Source organism: Pseudopipra pipra, chromosome 2 (genome assembly GCF_036250125.1).
Source record: "Pseudopipra pipra isolate bDixPip1 chromosome 2, bDixPip1.hap1, whole genome shotgun sequence".
Classification (NCBI taxonomy): domain Eukaryota; kingdom Metazoa; phylum Chordata; class Aves; order Passeriformes; family Pipridae; genus Pseudopipra; species Pseudopipra pipra.
In genome coordinates this window covers 17,024,025-17,042,189 of record NC_087550.1, presented here as the reverse complement: position 1 = coordinate 17,042,189, position 18,165 = coordinate 17,024,025, and the positions used below count along the sequence as shown (strand labels likewise).

Here is an 18,165-nt window from a genome sequence, read left to right as displayed (position 1 = left end):
CCTGGGAAATGTAGTCCGTGGCTCCGGTGGTCTCTATGGGGGCGCGGTGCATGATGGGAGCTGTAGTCCCCCGCCGGGGCGACCGTTGCCGGGCGGGAGGCGCGGGCGGGATGCGGCGGAGGGAAGGTTTGGAAGGGGATGGGAGGGCGGAGGGAAGGTTTGGAGGGATCCTGGGGGGATGGAAGGGCGGCGGGATGGGGCGGAAAGCGGCGTGGGAACTAGGGTGGCCACTGACGCCGCCTGTCCCCACAGGTCCCGGCGCCCCCCCCGCCGCCACCAGCCTCCCGCCGCTCGTCCAGGGCCCGCCGCGCTGCTTCCTCCGCTGCACCGTGTCCAGGGTGGTCTGGGCGGCCCCAAAACCGCCCGTCGTCGTCCGCCTGAGGTGGTGGGGGGAAACCTCCGGCGGCACCTTGTTCCAGCCCGCTTCCCGGCCCGGGCGTCCCGCCGGGAGAACCACCGCCCGCTTCCCGGTGCGCTGCGGGCCCCGGCAGTTCGCTGCGTACTTGGCAGGTAGGGACATTTCGCGTGGGAGATCCGCTAAAGCCGAGGAGTTTATTAGGAGTAGGTTAGAACAAGAGGACATAGGCTTAGGCTGCGCCAGGGGAGGGTCAGGTTGGACATCAGAAGGAATTTCCTCATGGAAACGGTTGTTAAACATTGGAAGAGGCTGCCTAGGGAGGTGGTGGAGCCCCAACCCAGGAGGTGTTCAAGGAACGTGGTACCCAGTGCTCTGCCCTGGTTCACAAGGTGGGGATCAGTCGCAGGGTGGACTTGATAGTCTCCAGAGGTCTTTTCCAACCCCAGCTGTTCTGTGATTCTGTGGGTTTTGGTATTCTACATACAGGCATTTCAGTGTCTAAAGACGTGGAAAATAGAAAGGTACTCAGCTGAGCTTGTAAGGTTATTAAGGTGCTTAATTTAGTGAAAGATATGCAGGAAATTAATGCAAGCCTAATGTCCGGAGTCTGTCCGTAAAACCTGTGCTGGCTGTTGCTACTCATAGAATCCCAGACTGGGAGGGACTGTAAAGCTCATCCAGGTCCACCCCCTGCCATACACTAGACCATGTTGCTCCAAGTTCCATCCAACCTGGCCTTGGACACTTCCAGGGATGGGACAGCTTCTCTGGGCAACCTGTGCCAGGGCCTCCCCACCCTCACAGGGAAGAATTCCTTCCCAGTATCCCACGTAACCCTGCCCTCTGGCAGTGGGAAGCCATTCCCCCTTGTTATGTTATTTCTTTTACTGGTAATCTTGTGTTTATTTATCACATAGCAGTAATAATATCTGTAGTGACTCTTCTTTCCCTGATGTCTCATTATTATCATTTCCATATAAAACATAACAACCTCTGACATCTCTGTCATTTTAATCAAAAAGTGTTAATTGTGACCATGAGGCTGACCTGAAACTGTTCCTAATTTTCACAGATATGGGTGTGCTTGTCCTGGAGGTCCTGACCAAGCTTGACCACCTCCCCATTGGCAAAGTGCAGATCACCAAACTGTCCCAGCTCTCTCCCAGCCATCCCATCAAAGGGTCTTTCCCCTTGGTATCACCAACATCTGCTAAACTTGGAGAGCTGCAGGTAGTCCTGATGTCTGTGCTCTTTATTATAAGTTATGTTATTATAAATTATGTGTATAATCAAGTGCCAGGATCAAGCTGTACATGGCACACTGCAGACCTAATCTCTGTCCAAGGCATTTCTGAGCAAAGGTAGCAAGTGAAAAATAAATATTGGTGGTTTTGACTCTGTTTTGTTTAGAGGGATGTGTGGTAGTTCAGCTTGATAAAGAAAATGTCATCTGTACGCTGAGAGTGAGTTTTTGCAGGTGGATTTAAAAATGGATCCTCGATTCTAACACTTCACTGGGCTGGAATTGTAGGAGATTTTGAAATCTGGAATGAGGAAAGTTCTGTCCTGCAGCCCTGGCTCGGGAGAATTGATGCTGAAAGATAATTGTCTGAGATTGGAAAACATGGAGTGGGAAACAAATACTTGTAAATCATGTCAGAGTTATGCTAAATATAAATATTACTTCATGTGGAAGAGCAACAGTTTTTCATGGCACGACAAGTAAAGTTGAATACAGTATGTGCTGCACTTAGCTAAGAAAAAACAAAGTAATATTTTCACCTTCTGTCTTTCAGGTCTCGCTGGTTCTAGAACCTCTGCCAGAAGTGTATGACACCAGCACCACCACAGAGGGAAGTTTGGACCCTGCTCCTGCTCAGGGAAGCAGCAAGTCCCAGCTTACTGCTCCATCCCAGCAGCCCAGGCACACACAGGTGGCTGTTGCTGACCCAGAGTCTGTTGACAACAGCAAAGCCACAAGCCCCAGGTACTCTTTTTTTTTTCTGCCATGACAAAGTTCTGGTTTGTTTTGCAGTTCACCCACATTTTTTTTTTGTAATAACTATACACTTGTGAGTTATGGAATGCTTAATCTTTTTGAACGTGTATGTTACATGAAATCCAGAGTGTTGAAGGTTTCTGAGCTTACAGGGACAGTTTCTCATCTGGCAGAAATTTGCATTCTATGTTGACTTAGTTCAAGCCACACTGGTTCACACAAGAGGTGCAACAAATCACAGACTGGTTTGGGTTGGAATGGACCTTAAAGCTCACCCAGTTCCACCCCCTGCCATGGGCAGGGACACCTTCCACTAGACCAGGTTGCTCCAAGCCCTGTCCAACCTGACCTGGAACACTTCCAGGGATGGGGCAGCCACAGCTTCTCTGGGCAACCTGTGCCAGGGCCTCCCTACCCTTACAGGGAAGAATTATCTCCTAATATCTAATCTAAACCTACTCTCTGTCAGTTTGAATCCATTCCTCCTTGTCCTGTCACGACATGCTCTTGTAAAAAGATCTTCTAAAAAGATGTAAGTCTTTTACTTGCAGCTTGAATTGGGCCTCTAATGGTCTAAGTGGCAGATGAGGACTCATGGACATAACATCACATTTCTTTTTGGAGCATTGGAAGAGTCTGGAATCTCTTTACCCACCCACTTGAGTTGTTACTGAAGTAACATTTCATTTTTCAGTAGAGGAAAGGACCATTTGCTCTTCCAAGAGAACTCTGAAAACGTAAAGGACGCTCCTGCTTCTTATCACCCTGGGAGTTTACCAGATGAGCTTTGGAAAATGAATCCTTCAAATCCTTCCCTGTTGTTTCCCCCCAGCACCAATACTGGAATGAACACACGGATGCTCTCTATGAACAACCCAGCTACAAAAGACCTGCTGTCAGGTTTGTGTGCAACTGGCATTGTCTTTGAGGTTCACAACAAACAGCTGTTGGTAATGTTTCCAGTGCTTCTCCAGAGCTGAGACTTTCTGAAGGAAAAGGGATCCTTTTTGCACCCTCTCACTGTATTATGTCAAAGATAATTTTTATATTTTTTACTTTGCGTAAAAACTGCTGGTTTAGTCTTGTGGGAAGGTGACTGCAGTATCCAGCTCAGGGAAAACACGGTGGCCCAGCAGGATTCCTGGGCCTGGAGGAGTAAAAGAAAAGGAAGCTCAGCTTCACAGGCTCTTTTAATCTTTGAGATGTCTTTTGAAGTGACTGTCAGAACTGCTGCTCCTGTTCAGGGGGGTCTTGGAAGGGTTCCTATTCTATTGGCATTTTCAGGTGGAAAACTATTTCCATCATTTTTAGACCACAGGCTGCCTGGATTGGATTGAAATGAGCATCAGAGTAGGACACATTTCCATATATGCTGTGTTTTGAGCTTCATGTTCACAGAAAAGACCTAAAATCAGACATCGTAAGGTGACAAACGACTCTTCCCTAAATTAGTTTTACTTCTATATCCTAATAATGCCTTTCCAATGCCCGACTTGGTGTGTGTGGGTGAGTTGTTTTTACGGCTCTGAGTGGGAAACCGATGCAGGATCACTCTCACTGAGCTGTTTTTTGGTGTGTAAGACATGTTTAGTCCCCAGTGTGTTAAGATCTTTTTATAACAGCAGAAAACAGAAGCTTCTTGACTGTCATCGACACATTTATTGTGTTTACATGTTGCTTTTAAATCGCATTTGAGTGCTGAAATATAAATCTTTCTGCTTGTTTCTCAGCTCTCTTGGATCAGGGCAGGAAACTCCGGGATGCCATGGTTGTCTCTGCAATGAAATCCAGCCCTGACATGGAGATTGAACTGAATAAAGTGGCTCCATTTATGGAGAGAGAGGATTTTAAAGCATCAACAAAGTGAGCTTGGAATGGGGGAAGTGAGATTTAAGTTCCAAACTATACATTTTGAGGCCTTATCAGGAAAACTTGAAATACCCATATTCATGGGATGTGTTTTAGGATTCTCATTCAAATGGAAAATTAAATTCTACCTGTGAATAAAGCCTAAATTTTGTGAATTTTTTTTTTAATCTTGAAGTAGTAAGCCTTGATTTAAGTAACTGATTTTAATTTTGTTTTGTGGTATGTTTGTATTTAGTTGATAAGGAAACATTGATAAGAAATGTTAAATATTGATAAGGAAATATTAATTATGAGGAAATTGATAAGGAAATATTAAGTGTTGGTAACGAATAAGAGTAGTGTAAGGAATTGCAAGTGAAATGGTTACTTCATCACAAAGAACAGGTTTTCAAATAAGTAAATTGGATACTTTTTATTATATATTTTATTCTATATATTATAAAATAATACACAATAATAATAATATAAAATAATAAACTATACAATTATATAAAATAATATATATAATAGTATATATTATTTTTATATATTTTGCTATATATTCTAATTTGCATCTCCTGATGTCAACATTCCCATGAAAATTTGCATCTGTATAACTGTGTTCTCAAAATTATTAGTCATTTTCTTCTTCCACAAGATTTTTCTTAGCAGATTGGAAAAAAAAAGTGTTGATGCCTTTTCAACTTCTAACTCCATCTTTGTTTAGCATTAGACTTAATAAATATTCTCAGTTCAATGATATTTAAAAGTATTAAAACAAATGCATATTTTTTTTAAATAGGAGAAACTTCATTTCCTTGTTTCATTTCTGGAAAAATACAAATATTCCATGTTCTTTTGTGATAACCAGAAAGTAATGTCATTATCTTTGACAGTCAGTGATGCTATTGCAAACCCAATTTAAATTATTTCTGCTCAAACTAATACTATTTATTTAAAGTAAATGATTTTGGACTCTGCAGGAAAAATTGATAGACCAATTAATGGATTAATGGATTGATCTTGAATTCCTTTTACTGTTTAATATCTTTATTTTTCCTTTTACCCTCTGTGCTTCCATCACTGTTATCCAGGAGCCCCAAAAGCTTGAAGTCCAGTTTGGTGCACCCTCCTGAAGATTTCCATCACCTTGAATCTGCAGTTTCAGAGCAGCAATTTGATCTAAACTCTGAAGAAAGAGCAATCCAGTTGCTGCTGGGCAGGTGAGTGTGATGCACTGGGGGTTATTACTGCACAGTTGTCCTCTTTTGACCATTTTATACTAAAAAATATGTCTTGACTCCTCAAGTTCTCCATATTTTTGGGGATGTAACCAATGTGCAAGTGATGGAGGTGTTTTATGCCTCAGCTTTAATGCAGGACAGCCTGGAAAGCTTCAAGTCATGTTGATTTAAAAGAAAAATTAATCAAAATCTTTGATAAAACTAAATTTTTTAATGGTTGTTACTGTTGTATCCTAAAATGTTACTAAGTATATAAAACAAATACACTGTTTCTTTGAAGAAGAAACAGTAAATTAAAACTACAGAGAACCAATAGTTATTTTTCAACTTCCTCCAAATATTAAAGTAACATTTTTCTCTCATTTTGTGTAGCAGTAGAATAAATGCTGCTTCCATTGTACCCAAATCAGGATGTGAAGCATCCTGAACACAGTTTCTGGGTCAGATATTCAGAATTTCAGTTCATGTATCTTGTGCCCTGCACTTATTTTTTCCCTGTGGTTTATCACTGGATAGCACTGGGGTGTTTGCAGATCATAAAATGATTTTGAACTCACAGCACAGAGAAAACCCTTTAAACCAAACAAACCCCAATTTGTTCCAACCATGTTCTAAAAACACTTGGATTTACCTACTCAGATATAGTTTGTTTGGTTTTTTTAATTTAAATAAACTGTTCTCAAGTATTACTGATACCTTAAACCAAAAGTTATAAAGCAGTTAAAGATAAAAATTAGATTAATAAATTAGATATTAATAGATATATTTTATTATGAAAGTCACCAAGGGCTGGAGTCAGTTACCCACAGAGGTTGTGGAACCTGCAGCTTGGGAGATACTCAAAATCCAACAGGATGATTTTTATTTGCATCATTTCCCTTAGAGCAGGGGTTGGACTAGATGATCTCCAGGGATCTCTTCCAACCTGCAATTCACACACAGTTTTTTCCTGTTGGATCCAGAGATGTTACTATGGGATAACCCTTCAGGCTGGGTTACAGACTGGCTCCATCTAGTATAAAAGAGGTGGTATTGTCCAGATTCCTTAGAAAATATCTCCAGAACTGGAAAACTAAGCTGTGTTTCTCTCTCTTTTACCCACAGTGCTGATTTCTCTCCGGGGCATTTGTGGGATCGCACAGGATCCCTTTGGGATTCCCTCTCTCTTGGGAGTGAGGTGTATGACAGTGAACTGGGGGATCCCCATTATGACCAGAGTCTGCTGGAGGGACTTTTTTACACAACTCCTGTAAGTGGAGATCCAAAGGAAAATGTGCATTCCCTGAGGGGAAGAAAACCAGAAGTTTGCATAATCAAAACTTCAACAGATTTCAGGATTTTAAGTCTGGATAAACATTAGGTATCATACAAAGGCTTGTGAGTACATGAGTACTTTGCTTAAAATTAACATTTTTAAAAGAATACTGTCAGGACTACAGAGTCAAGCACTGAGTTTGGAAATTGCTCAGGAAGAATTGTCCAGGAAGACTTTTTTTTTTAAACTGCTGCAAAATTTTGATACCATTTCAATTGTTTCAAGTTAAGCAATCCTCAAGTTGGTGTTCTTTTTAACATATGTATCATGACTATTATATATCTCTCCAGACAATGCTAATTAACTTCTTATTTATGTGCCTTATTTCTGTTTCAGAAATCTGATTCCAGTTTAAGTGATTCCCTCAGTGATGATGATGTTAAATCCTCAAACAAAGCACTGAAGACAGAAATTCTCAGGAAAGCTAATCCAGCAAATCCACAGAAAGATTTTAATGCCTTTGATCAGAATGTGACAGAAATTAAACCCAGGTAAATAGTTACATCAGTGCCTTCTGTTCTGACCTCATCTAATTGTATTCCTTTTTTTGCATGACAGAACCAATGAAAGTGTCCCAAAAAATCAAGCTTCATTTGTGTAATAGAATTAGTATTAAGGTGTTATGGCTCATTTTTTTAATAATTCAGCTCCAAACAATTATTTATTAATTTTTTTCTTGCAAATACTGCTATTTTTACAGTCAGGTCAACTTCATATCTCCAGAGATACCAACACAAAACCATTTACATGTCTTACAAATTACACAACTGAGATTCTAAATTATGACTAAAATCCTGGTGCTGTTCCTCTGCAGCAGAGACTTTTTCTTGTGTATAACTGTGTCATCTCCCTGTTTTTGTACATGACATTGAATAAAGCTTTTCTTTTTGAAGAGTTAACATAAGATTTTTCCAAATCAACTGTGTGGAACATGCACTTTGTGGGTTGATTTTTTTCAGTTATGTACCCCGGGTATTGTAACATTTCTGTTACAGAGAGTATCAAATTTGTTGTACAAATGCATTTGAAACACACATTTTTAAAATAACATCCCACCAAGCTACAGTTTTCCCTTCATGTGGTCGTGTTAAAGATGTTTCTGTATCCTGAGTCTCATTTTCCTCTCTCCAGCTGCTCTCCCACTGCTCCTCCAGAAGATCACAGGGAAGCAGCTCACGTCACATCCTTGGATTCAGACAGGTTGGCATTTCTGCAGCAAATACACCTGGCCAGAGTCATCATTGACAGACTGAAAATCCCTCTTAAGAGCATCCAGATTTACCAGAGGAAGAAAGATTTAATGGGAAAACCTCCACGACCTGCATCTGTTAATAAGTGGTAAGAGGAATTGTGTCTTCTGAGCTTGTTTTCTGTCCCTTTAAGGTAGTTTTCCTTGAGGTTTGTTGAGTTGTCCAGCTTCCCTGAGTTCTGCAGGCTTCTGAGGTCTTCCTATTTCCCTGCTTCTCTCAGGAAATTGTATCCTGTAAACTTGTTAAAGATGTGACTAATTTATTCTGATGTGGCCTCACTTCAGGCTGTGCTTTTCGAGGGGTTTTGGGGAGGTCCAAATGTACACTGAAAACAAGAGGTTGTATTGGTGGAGAACCTGTAATGTGGAAAAAATTCAGAAAATAGGTGGTTCAGTTATCCTAAAAAAAGAGTGGCAGTGTGAACATGGAACTTGCCTGCTGTGTTCACTTTTATTACATACATTTTTTAATAGATCTTTGATGGATTTTATTTTTTAAATTATTTTTTTAATTTGATTTCTGATGGACTGTGATCATCCATTCATTTTTTTTATTTACAGCACTTTCTTTGTGGAGTACCACTTTCCCATGAGAGTCTCCAAGGATGATAAGGGACAGGTCTCCATAAAAACCGAAGTAATTCGAGTAGCCTCAAGTAAAATCACAGATGATGGTAAGGGCATTATTTTTCCCCCTTATGTTTAGTTTTGTTGACTCTTTCATCTCTTAGAAATTATTTAGTTGTGTTTCTATTTCTTTTGCTGTCTGAAAGTCATGATTAGTATGATTAGTGTAGAGTATGATTACTGTAGAGTTGCTGTGCTGCAGGTGGTGGAATGGTCCTCTCAGGGAGAGGGAACCCAAGTGATTTTTGAATTATTTTTTTTCTTCAAAAAGTATTGTTATTGGGATTTTCGAATTTTTTCTTAGGGAAAGAACAGTGAGTCAATAATCCCATTCCTTCATTTCAACATAAAGCAAATATCCTTTCTGCCATAGTAAGAGGAAGATAAATTACTTTTAGAAATATCAGAGATGCTTACACCTCAAATAAATAATTTTCCAGATGATGTCATGTAATATCTCCAAGAGCTCAGGTAATCTGTTGGATCCAAGGAATCCTGAGTCCTGTGCTCAAATCAGACATCTCACTTTTCTGAGAGTCACCAGTGTTTGTATCTCTAGAAACAATTCCTGTCTTTTTCCCCTGAGCAGAGAATGCTTTAGAAGCAATGCTGTCTTCCCACAAACTGGAATTCCAAAGTGACTTTCAAATGCCTCTCCAGTGTGGTCATTCATTGACTTTGCATCTTTCTGAGATTCTGAGTTCTCTTGTATATTCTCCATTTGTGGCCAGACAAAACATCTGTTTCTTCTGAACCTCAAGCTCATCCATCCTCCTGCCCTTTGCCTTGTATAGAGTCCAGCTCTTTGGAGCCTAGAAAAACAGATCGTGCTGAAAATAATTTGGAGAAGAGATCAAGAAAATCCACTGCATTATCCTTCCTGCAAGGTGTTTATCTCACTTATTAAAGATGCCCAATAGAAAAATTCCAGAGCCATCTCAGACCAGCTGTATTGAGAAAGTTTCCTGATGTCTGCATTTTTGTCATGACAAGAGTACTTCTTTATCTATTGTGAACAAGTGAAAAATAGTACTTGAACACTGTTATTGTGCTTCTTGTGCTCTTTTTGCAGACTTTCATTCCATGTTTTCTTGCAGATGTTCCTTTTCTCCTGAAGCTGTGATTTCTCTTGCAGCTCAGCTTTGACTCTCTCAATGAATACTTTGAACTATATAACTCAAAATGATACAGAGTTCTCCCACTGAAAAAAGGGCAAGACTTATTGTATACTGATGACAGAGACTTGGTGTCAACTGCAGCCTTTAAATGCTGTTATAATCTTAATTATAATCTTAATTTTGTCCTCCTGTTCTTTTCGGGCCTTGGAAAATGAAGAACAGTTTACTTTGACCTTGGTGTTAATAAATTATGCAAAATTAAATGATTGTGTGTGTAACAGAGTGGTCTCCAGGGGGAAGCTTATTTATATTCAGTTAACTTGGAATATTTGTTGCTCCTATCTTCCAGGGGTGAAATTCCAACAGCGGTCTGTGTTCCCTGTCCGTTTTGGTGGAACAATGATAGAGCACTGGTGGGACTCTGACCTTGCTTTTAAAATCTACATGAGGAAAAGCACCCAGAAAAAGGTATTGATTAGTTGTTGTTTCTACTTTGTGTCTTGAAAAACAAAGAATTCCTGGCATTTTGATTTCCCACACACACTTAATGCAGACAACCAGATATTAAGAAGGGAAGTGCCATTATGTGCAGATAATGTAAGTTGAACTGATTGCTGTTCTATCATCACAGAATTCCAGAATATCCTGAGTGGGAAGGGACCACTAGGATCTAAGTCCAACTCCTGGACTCCAAAATCCCACCCTGTGCCTGAAAGTGTTGTCCAAACACTCCTTGAGCTCTGTCAGGCTTGGAAGTGACCACTTCCCTGGGGAAGCTCATTCCAGGCTTGTCACTCTTTGTCACTCCATTCAAGGATTTTCTGAGTTTGAAACCGACAGGCAAAAAAACTTGTCCTTCCCTCATCTTTAACACTGATCTCTTCTTTTTAAAAACATTGAATCAATTATAAACATTGTTCTTCAGTGAGAACACAGCTCATTTAGCAAAACAAAATGAGTTCCTGTGGATGCAGTTTGTATCTTTACCCTGCCCAGGTTAAGAGGAATAACATGAGCTGTGAAAAACTGATGTAACTTGTGCATTTGGGGGGCAAAAGTGCATTTCTGTTCACTAAGATTATTTTTATAATCATCTACCTGTGATGAAGAGGGGAGAGGGGTTAACTCAGCTTATGTTGCATTTTAATCAGCACTAAGGGTATATGCTTTTCTTTTAACAGGTGAATAAATTGCATTTTTAAGTATGGAAATTTGCTCAGTTACTAGGATTTGGGATGGTAATTTTTTGCCTTAATCTGGAATTCTTTTACAGTAGATTCTGGGAGAAGTTGTCTTACTGTTGTTCTAGTAATTGGAATTAGGGGAAATTTTCCAAATCCCTGTTGGTACTACTAATGTTATAGGAGCTTCCCAGAAAACTTTTGTTTCACAGAAGTCCTTTAAACCTGACAAATCTTGCAAAATGGATTCTTTGCCTGTCCTCAGCCCGTGGCCATTGGCTCAGCAGTGCTTCAGCTCCGCAGGGTCATCCAGGCCAAGCTGCTCAGTGTCAGCTGGGAAATACCTGTGGAAAAAGAGGGAGATCACCCACAAGTTGGACCACTTACGGTACGTGTTTTACTGTCTCCAGTTTGTTAAGCAACCTCTTACTACTAATTTTGGCTGCACACTCCTTTTTTTCCCTCCTTTGTGTTTTCTTTCTTTGTTTTAATTTGCTGGGTCTTGGATATGGAGGTTTGTTAGACCAATACAAGATAATATGAACTTTTTTTATTCCTTGAGGGTTTGGAGAAATATTTTGAACCTCCTGCATGTCTAAGGATGTTGTCAATAAGGTGGGACTTGGATGCAGAAACCACTCCACAGGCAATTTTTGAGGGGCACATGTACAGGGCTGGGAGCTTTGCCTTCTGCTTCACATGTGGCAGGAGCTGATGTGGAGCCTGGTATTCCCTGTCCTTGGTACCACCTTGTCACTTCAGGAGTTATTTCTCCAGCCAAAGTTTCTGCTCAGCTCCTTATTGAGAAGGATTAAAACTCCTGCACAGCAGATTTGCCAGTTCTGAAGATAAAGAGCTCTCTAGATTAGCAGCTGAAGGCTTAAGAAAGTATGGTTAGGTGTGGGAAGTGTTGAAGGCAGGGAGGAGAAATGGTGTGTTTATTCAGGGAGAGAATGGAGTGCAACAGGGTGTGAGAGATAAAAAGTGGAAGAAGATGTTGTAGGGAATTAATGAACCAAAGTTCAATGCAAGAACTTAGCGAAGGAGAAGTTAATACTTCAAGAAAACTGATTTTGGTTGCCCTGTGTCCTGGGTTTCAGGTGCACAGTGAAATACCTGATTATTTTGTTTTCCTTATTTGGTCATTTTGTGACCAAAATCCTTTGCTTTATTCTGTTACTTTGTCTTCTGGACTTCAGTTTATTCCTCTCCTTGCTGCCTTGTCACCTGAATGCATCCAGCAAATCTATGGTGCTCTGTAGCAATTAACACTTGCAAATAGCTAAAATCAGCAGGCAACGTAAAAGTGAAAGAGCAATGACAGAAAACATTTAGAAACATTTATTTTTCCTAATTTTTCTCAAGCAGCATGTGCTGTAGCAAAGTGGAGCAAGTGACAGTTGTGATACTTTGTCACAGTACTTTTCACCTTGGCTGGGTAGGGGTTCATTTTCAGCCAGCTTTGGCCTTGGGATTGGTTTAATTTTTTACTTTATTCAGAGAAGGGTCACCAAGATGATTAGAGGGATGGATCACCTCCTGTGAGGAAAGGCTGAGAGAATTAGGATTGTTCATACTGGAAAGGGGAAGGCTTTGGGGTGAGCTAATTGTGGCCTTCCAGTACCTGAAGGAAATGTGGAGAGAGACTATTTACAAGGGCCTGGAGTGACAGGGCAAGGGGGAATGGTTTCAAATTGAAATAGAGTAGGTTTAGATTGGATATTAGGAAGGAATTCTTCCCTGTGAGGGTGGGGAGGCCCTGGCACTGGTTGCCCAGGGAAGCTGTGGCTGCCCCATCCCTGGAAGTGTTCAAGGCTGCGTTGGACAGAGCTTGGAGCAACCTGATCTAGTAGAAGGTGTCCCTGCCCATGGCAGGAGGTGGAACTGGATGAGCTTTAAGGTCCCTTCCAACCCAAACCATTCTCTGAATCATCTGTAATTGTGTGGTTTTGAACTCCAGTTTGGGCTTTATTTATTAAAACCACATGTTTATTTTGCAGCGACAGCTGTAGCTTGTAACCAGCACATGCTTTAGGGTGAGACAACACAGCTCTTGAGCAAAGCATGAGATATATTTTCCATAGTTTCTGTTGCAGTCCCTTGCTTTGGGATGGGGCACACCCAACCAGCCCACTTGGCCTTACCTTGCAGGGATTCTTAGAGCTTGCAGCCGACAACAAGGACTTCACCTGCACAGCTGCCAGGTCAGCTCCTGCTGGGCATCGAGCCCTAGCTCATGCTGTGAGAAGTCCCCAGCTGGAATTCCAGGAGTCCAACAGGATGAGTGCAAATGCAGAAGGCCCTCACTGCTTGAGAACAACCTCTGAAGATTCCCAGAAGGGAGGAGTGGGCAGCAGGAAAGTCGTGGCCCAGGATGTGCCGACCCAGATAACCCCATCTGAGGGAGATGGGTTATTGCTGCATGTGCTACTGATGGTGCCTGTTGGGAAGGATTTTGTTGCTGGAGACAAGGGGCTCCCCAGTTCTTGCAATGTGTATTTGAACTGCAAACTGCTCAGCACGGAGGGGGCAACGAGATCCGCTGTCGTGTGGGGCTCAACACAACCTGCCTTCAATTTTTGTCAGGCAAGTCACACATTTTCCATTTCACACTGATGATTCCACACTGACAAACACATTTCATAGATAAATTACTTTTATGTATGTAGGAATATCTCTGCTGGACTCTGTTTAATATATCAGAAAGTATTTTCAGTATTGTTTTGACTGGGTTGCAGTTTGAAATGCAGTTCCTTGAATTATCTAAATAATAAATGAGGCCTTTGAAGTATGAAGGAGAAACAGTCAGAAAAGTTTAGGTTAAAAATGAAAAAAAAAATGACTTTTTTTTTTATTTCAGAAAGAAAACATGTTGATGGTGACATCCTAATATGGAGATGTAGAATTTTTATGTGTGTTGCATTGTGCTCTTTTTCTTCTCAGTGAACATATCAGTGGCTTACTGGCCTAACATGAGCCAGAGCTGTCCCCCAGCAACCAGCAGAATTTCAGGCATTCAGTAATGTTATGACTTTGTAATTTTTATTGATATTTTCCTTTGGAAAAGTCAAGATGCTCAAACGCATTTGTTTTAACGATAGCGATTTGCGAGACTCTTCAGCTGAAAGAAACGTAAAAACAGAGCAAACCACGTCTGAAACAGTTGTGTGAAATGATTTATGTGTTGTTTAGTAAACAGGCATTTGAAGGTAAAGCAAAGTTTTTTAACATTACACATGATCTTGTGATAAAATTTATCTAAATTGGATGTTCCATTCCTGTAAGTGTCCAAGGCCAGGTCGGACAGGGCTTGGAGCAACATGGTCTAGTGGAAGGTGTCCCTGCCATGGAGGTGGAACTAGATGACCTTTAAGGTCCCTTCCAACCCAAACCATTCCATTATTTATTTTCCTGGCTAGCTCTTTTCCAAGGCTACCAGTTTTCTGAATTTCATTAGGCAAATGCACATTTAATTTTTAATTTCCACCTCTGAAAAGCACAATTCTGTAGACTGGAATAATGTAGTGTTACCAGAATGCTCCTGACTTAGCCAGTATTTTCCAGTTTATTCTGAATGCTAATTCTGTGTTAAACCCTTCCAGGTGATGCCTTTTCCACTGAGTTCCAAACGTTTGGAGAGGCTGAAAGACAATGTCATGATTATTGAAGCCTGGAACAAGCTGGGAAGCACTGGCTGTGACAGACTGCTGGGATTAGTGAAACTTCCTCTGCATCAGTTTTACATCTCATTCAAGTAAATATCTTTTTTTTTTCCATATTTTATTGGGTTGGGAAATATCCTCACTGATGCTGAGGGAAAGAAGTCACGGATGGTGTCTGAGGGTTTTGTGGGAGGGTTCTTAATGACACTTTTTATAGCAAAAGGCATTTTTGCCCTGGTAAACTTCCTATAGTCAGCACTGTATGAGTAAGTTCCACTGTCCTTGTCCAGAAGTACGAGTTCTTTGTTCTTTTTGGGTTTAATCTTTTGGCTTCTTGTTCAGTCAATAAATATACCTGCTTAACACAGTTTAAATTAATGGAAATACTGGACAGAAGAGATTCTTGCTGATACAAAGGATTAATTCCTTTTATTTTGGTCAGATTTAGTGATGGGTGTAAATCATATGGTGCTGGAACTGGCTGAACACCACTTTGTTAGTTATTACTGTGTCATTTGTGTAGTTTTTTTCAGTAATCCACTGTATTTTACTTGTGTATATCTTTCAATCCCAGAATGGTTTGGGTTGGAAGGGACCTTAAAGCTCATCTGGTTCCATCCCTTGCCATGGGCAGGGACACCTTCCACTAGACCAGGTTGCTCCAAGCTCCATCCAACCTGACCTTGAATATCTTCAGTGTGTTATTAGAGATTTTTACATTTTTTCTAGGAGATTTTTTTCTGGGAGAACAGTTCCATCTTTTCATATGGCCCAAGTCCATCCATAAAGGCACGTAACTGCCTCATAAAAGTATAATATGGCTACTCCCATTAACAAATGGAAGTCTTCTCCCATCTGATCATGGATCTCTAGGCTGGCTCATAGGTGAGGCTGTGTTAGTTTTCGGAAAGTTGTGCTTTTTCATTGCTGAAAATAACATTTTTCAGTCAGCAGCTCACGGATCTGTGCTGTGTGAAACAAATTTGGGAGGAATGGAGATAGATTGGTTTTTAGCGGCATTGAAAATCCCATCTAAGATGAGCTTCATGTGATCCTGTTCCGACTCAAATGGCTCTTTTTTGTTTGTTTGTTTGTTTTTTGTTTTAATCCTTTGTAGAGACCCAAAGATTTCCCACCTGCTCCTCCAGGCTCAGTACCCAGTGGTTGCTGTGGACAGTTACATGCCTGTGGTTGATGTTTTTACTGGCAGCACAAGTGGAAGCCTCAGAGTCATCTTGGCAATGGGATCAGCTGATCAAATAATGGCACTGCAAAGGCTAAAGAACGGAGAAGGAGTGGTACCTTCTGTCCCACAACGTCCTTCCCACTCTCTGGACCCTCCTCCTACAAAACCCACAATGGTATTTATTGTTCAGTAAATCCCTTTTTATTAATTGTTCAGTAAATCCCCATTCTTGCTGTTAGGGACGTGTGAAAAGGGTTTTACCAGTAGTTCATTAACAGTTGAGTGACTCCCAATCTCAATTTGATGCTGTTTTGTCATAAATGATCACATTCCACACAGAATTATATTGTTTATACTCTTTTCTTACCAAGTGGCTATCACCAGTCTTGACATTATTGCTCTTTTTATTTCCTTGCATATCCACTGCTTCTATCTATACAAATGCAGTAAAAAAAACCCCAAACAAACAAATTTTAGAAAATCTTAATTCTCACAGCCTCATTATGAGGTTTTGCCACTACCTTTGAGTTGGATGTGTAAGAACTTTTACGTGCTGAGTTTTGGGTTTTGCAGGAAAAAGAAATTGCTCTCAGGCTTTCAATGTTTCTGTGACCCTGAGGAGGAAAATGGCAGATAATGGCTCTGTCCCCCATCTCAGGCTTCTTAGATTCTCATCATGCATAATTATTTAGGTTGGAAAAGCCCTCTAAGATCATCAAGTCCAACCATCCCCCAGGATTGCCAAGGCTGCCACTAGCCCATATCCCCAAGTGCCACATCTGCACATCTTTTAAATCCCTGCAGGGATGACTCAACCACTTCCTTGGGCAGCCTGTTGAAATATTCCCAGTTTTCCTAGAGGATCATCCTTTCCATGTGGATTCCCTTTGTTTTGTTAGCAGATAGACCCAGAAGGAGAAGACCTGATGGAACACGTGTTTGAGATCCATGTGGAGAGTGTGAAAGGACTCACTCCCTTGCAGTCCACGGTCTGGGGAGAGGCCGACTGCTACGTCCAGTACCATTTCCCGGTTCAGGAGGCTGGTTGTGCTGCACTGCAAGGCTCTGGATTGCATGAGGATGGTAAATTTGGTCTGTAGTTCCTCCTTATTGCATTGCTTTAATTAAATATTGTTTAGTCATGTTCTCTCTGCCTAAGGAAGAGGGGGTGTGTTTTTCTGAGCATTCATGCAGCCAGTGCTTGTTTTCCTTGTAAGCTGTACTTGGACTGTCTCACCAAATTAAAAGCTCGGGGCAGTGGTGGAGTCAGCATCCCTGGAAATGTTCAAAAACAGGTGAGTGTGGCACTTGAAGACATGATTTAGTGATGGCCTTGGCAGTGCTGAGTTAGTGGCTGGACTTGATGACCTTAGTGAGTGTTTTCAACCTTAGTGATTCTATGATTTTCATGGATACACCAAGAGAAGACTTGCTTGGTTTAGATCATTAGGACTGTCATGGAGTGGTTTGGGTTGGAAGGCAATGTAAAGATCAACCAATTCCACCCCCTTGCCATGGGGAGGGACATCTTCCACTAGAACAGGTTGCTCCAATCTGGCATTGATCACTTCCAGGGATGGGGCAGCCACAGCTTCTCTGGGTAACCAGTGCCAGGGCCTCCCCACCTTCACAGGGAAGAATTTCTTCCCAATATCCCATCTAAACCCACCATTTTTCAGATTATAAAAGGATGTTTAAATAATTGCAGTTGTAGAAAAGAACCTAGGGTTGATTTGAGGGCTTTGGATCACTAACATGTAATCCCACTGAAAAATGAGAGTCAGTAGCATTGTTCCATAGCAAATCCTGTGGAATTTGTCAGCTTTCAGCCACATTTAGCAGTAGTTTCCAGCCTGTGGCTCACAGGATCATGGTGCTGCATGGATTGCTTGGGTCCTGCCTCCTGAAGGATTGCAAGTGGGAAAAGTTTGAAACCCCTAAATGTCACCATTTTTAACCAACACTGCTTATTTTTTAGGCATCAAATTGAAGCCATTTCGAACAGCAACCACTTTGTGTGTCCCTGATCCCATCTTTAATGATGAGCATCATCATTCCCTGGTGGTTCCTGCTGATGTCCCAGTCCAGAGGCTCCTGGTTAGTGTATTTATGGCCCCAGGAGTGGCTGGAGGAGGAATCCAGTTTGAAGTCTGGTGCAGGTACAGAATAACATCCTATTCTTTGTAGATGGCACAGCAATACAGGTAGAGATGTATTCAAAAGCTGTGGAATGGATATTGCACAGTATTATTTAATAATAACTGAAAAAAATTAAAAGGTCATCGACATTTGATGATAAATATCTGCATTTCCAACCTGTAAGCCTTTTTTCCTCCCCAAAAGTGCTAATTACTCTGTTCTTTTTACAATTTCTTTAA

General features: G+C 41.2%; 1 protein-coding gene across 16 annotated transcripts in view; it reads left to right on the top strand.

Moving 5' to 3' along the window:
- The first annotated feature begins 20 nt into the window (after positions 1-20).
- Positions 21-18,165, top strand: part of C2CD3 (C2 domain containing 3 centriole elongation regulator) — a 41,444-nt gene continuing 23,299 nt past the window's right edge. For 6 of the 16 annotated variants that reach the window (XM_064644051.1, XM_064644056.1, XM_064644053.1 and 3 more), the window contains exons 1-18: positions 21-126; positions 253-510; positions 1,431-1,588; positions 2,155-2,345; positions 3,052-3,257; positions 4,088-4,220; positions 5,300-5,428; positions 6,554-6,698; positions 7,101-7,255; positions 7,896-8,102; positions 8,575-8,687; positions 10,108-10,226; positions 11,205-11,327; positions 13,091-13,525; positions 14,542-14,693; positions 15,719-15,962; positions 16,687-16,879; positions 17,766-17,946. In XM_064644051.1, coding sequence (XP_064500121.1) covers positions 36-126; positions 253-510; positions 1,431-1,588; positions 2,155-2,345; positions 3,052-3,257; positions 4,088-4,220; positions 5,300-5,428; positions 6,554-6,698; positions 7,101-7,255; positions 7,896-8,102; positions 8,575-8,687; positions 10,108-10,226; positions 11,205-11,327; positions 13,091-13,525; positions 14,542-14,693; positions 15,719-15,962; positions 16,687-16,879; positions 17,766-17,946 — 3,233 coding nt within the window. In that variant the 5' untranslated portion in view covers positions 21-35. Of the gene's footprint in view, positions 127-252; positions 511-1,430; positions 1,589-2,154; positions 2,346-3,051; positions 3,258-4,087; positions 4,221-5,299; positions 5,429-6,553; positions 6,699-7,100; positions 7,256-7,895; positions 8,103-8,574; positions 8,688-10,107; positions 10,227-11,204; positions 11,328-13,090; positions 13,526-14,541; positions 14,694-15,718; positions 15,963-16,686; positions 16,880-17,765; positions 17,947-18,165 lie in introns of those variants that run through there. The other 10 variants (XM_064644057.1, XM_064644054.1, XM_064644059.1 and 7 more) reach the window with 9 other exon arrangements.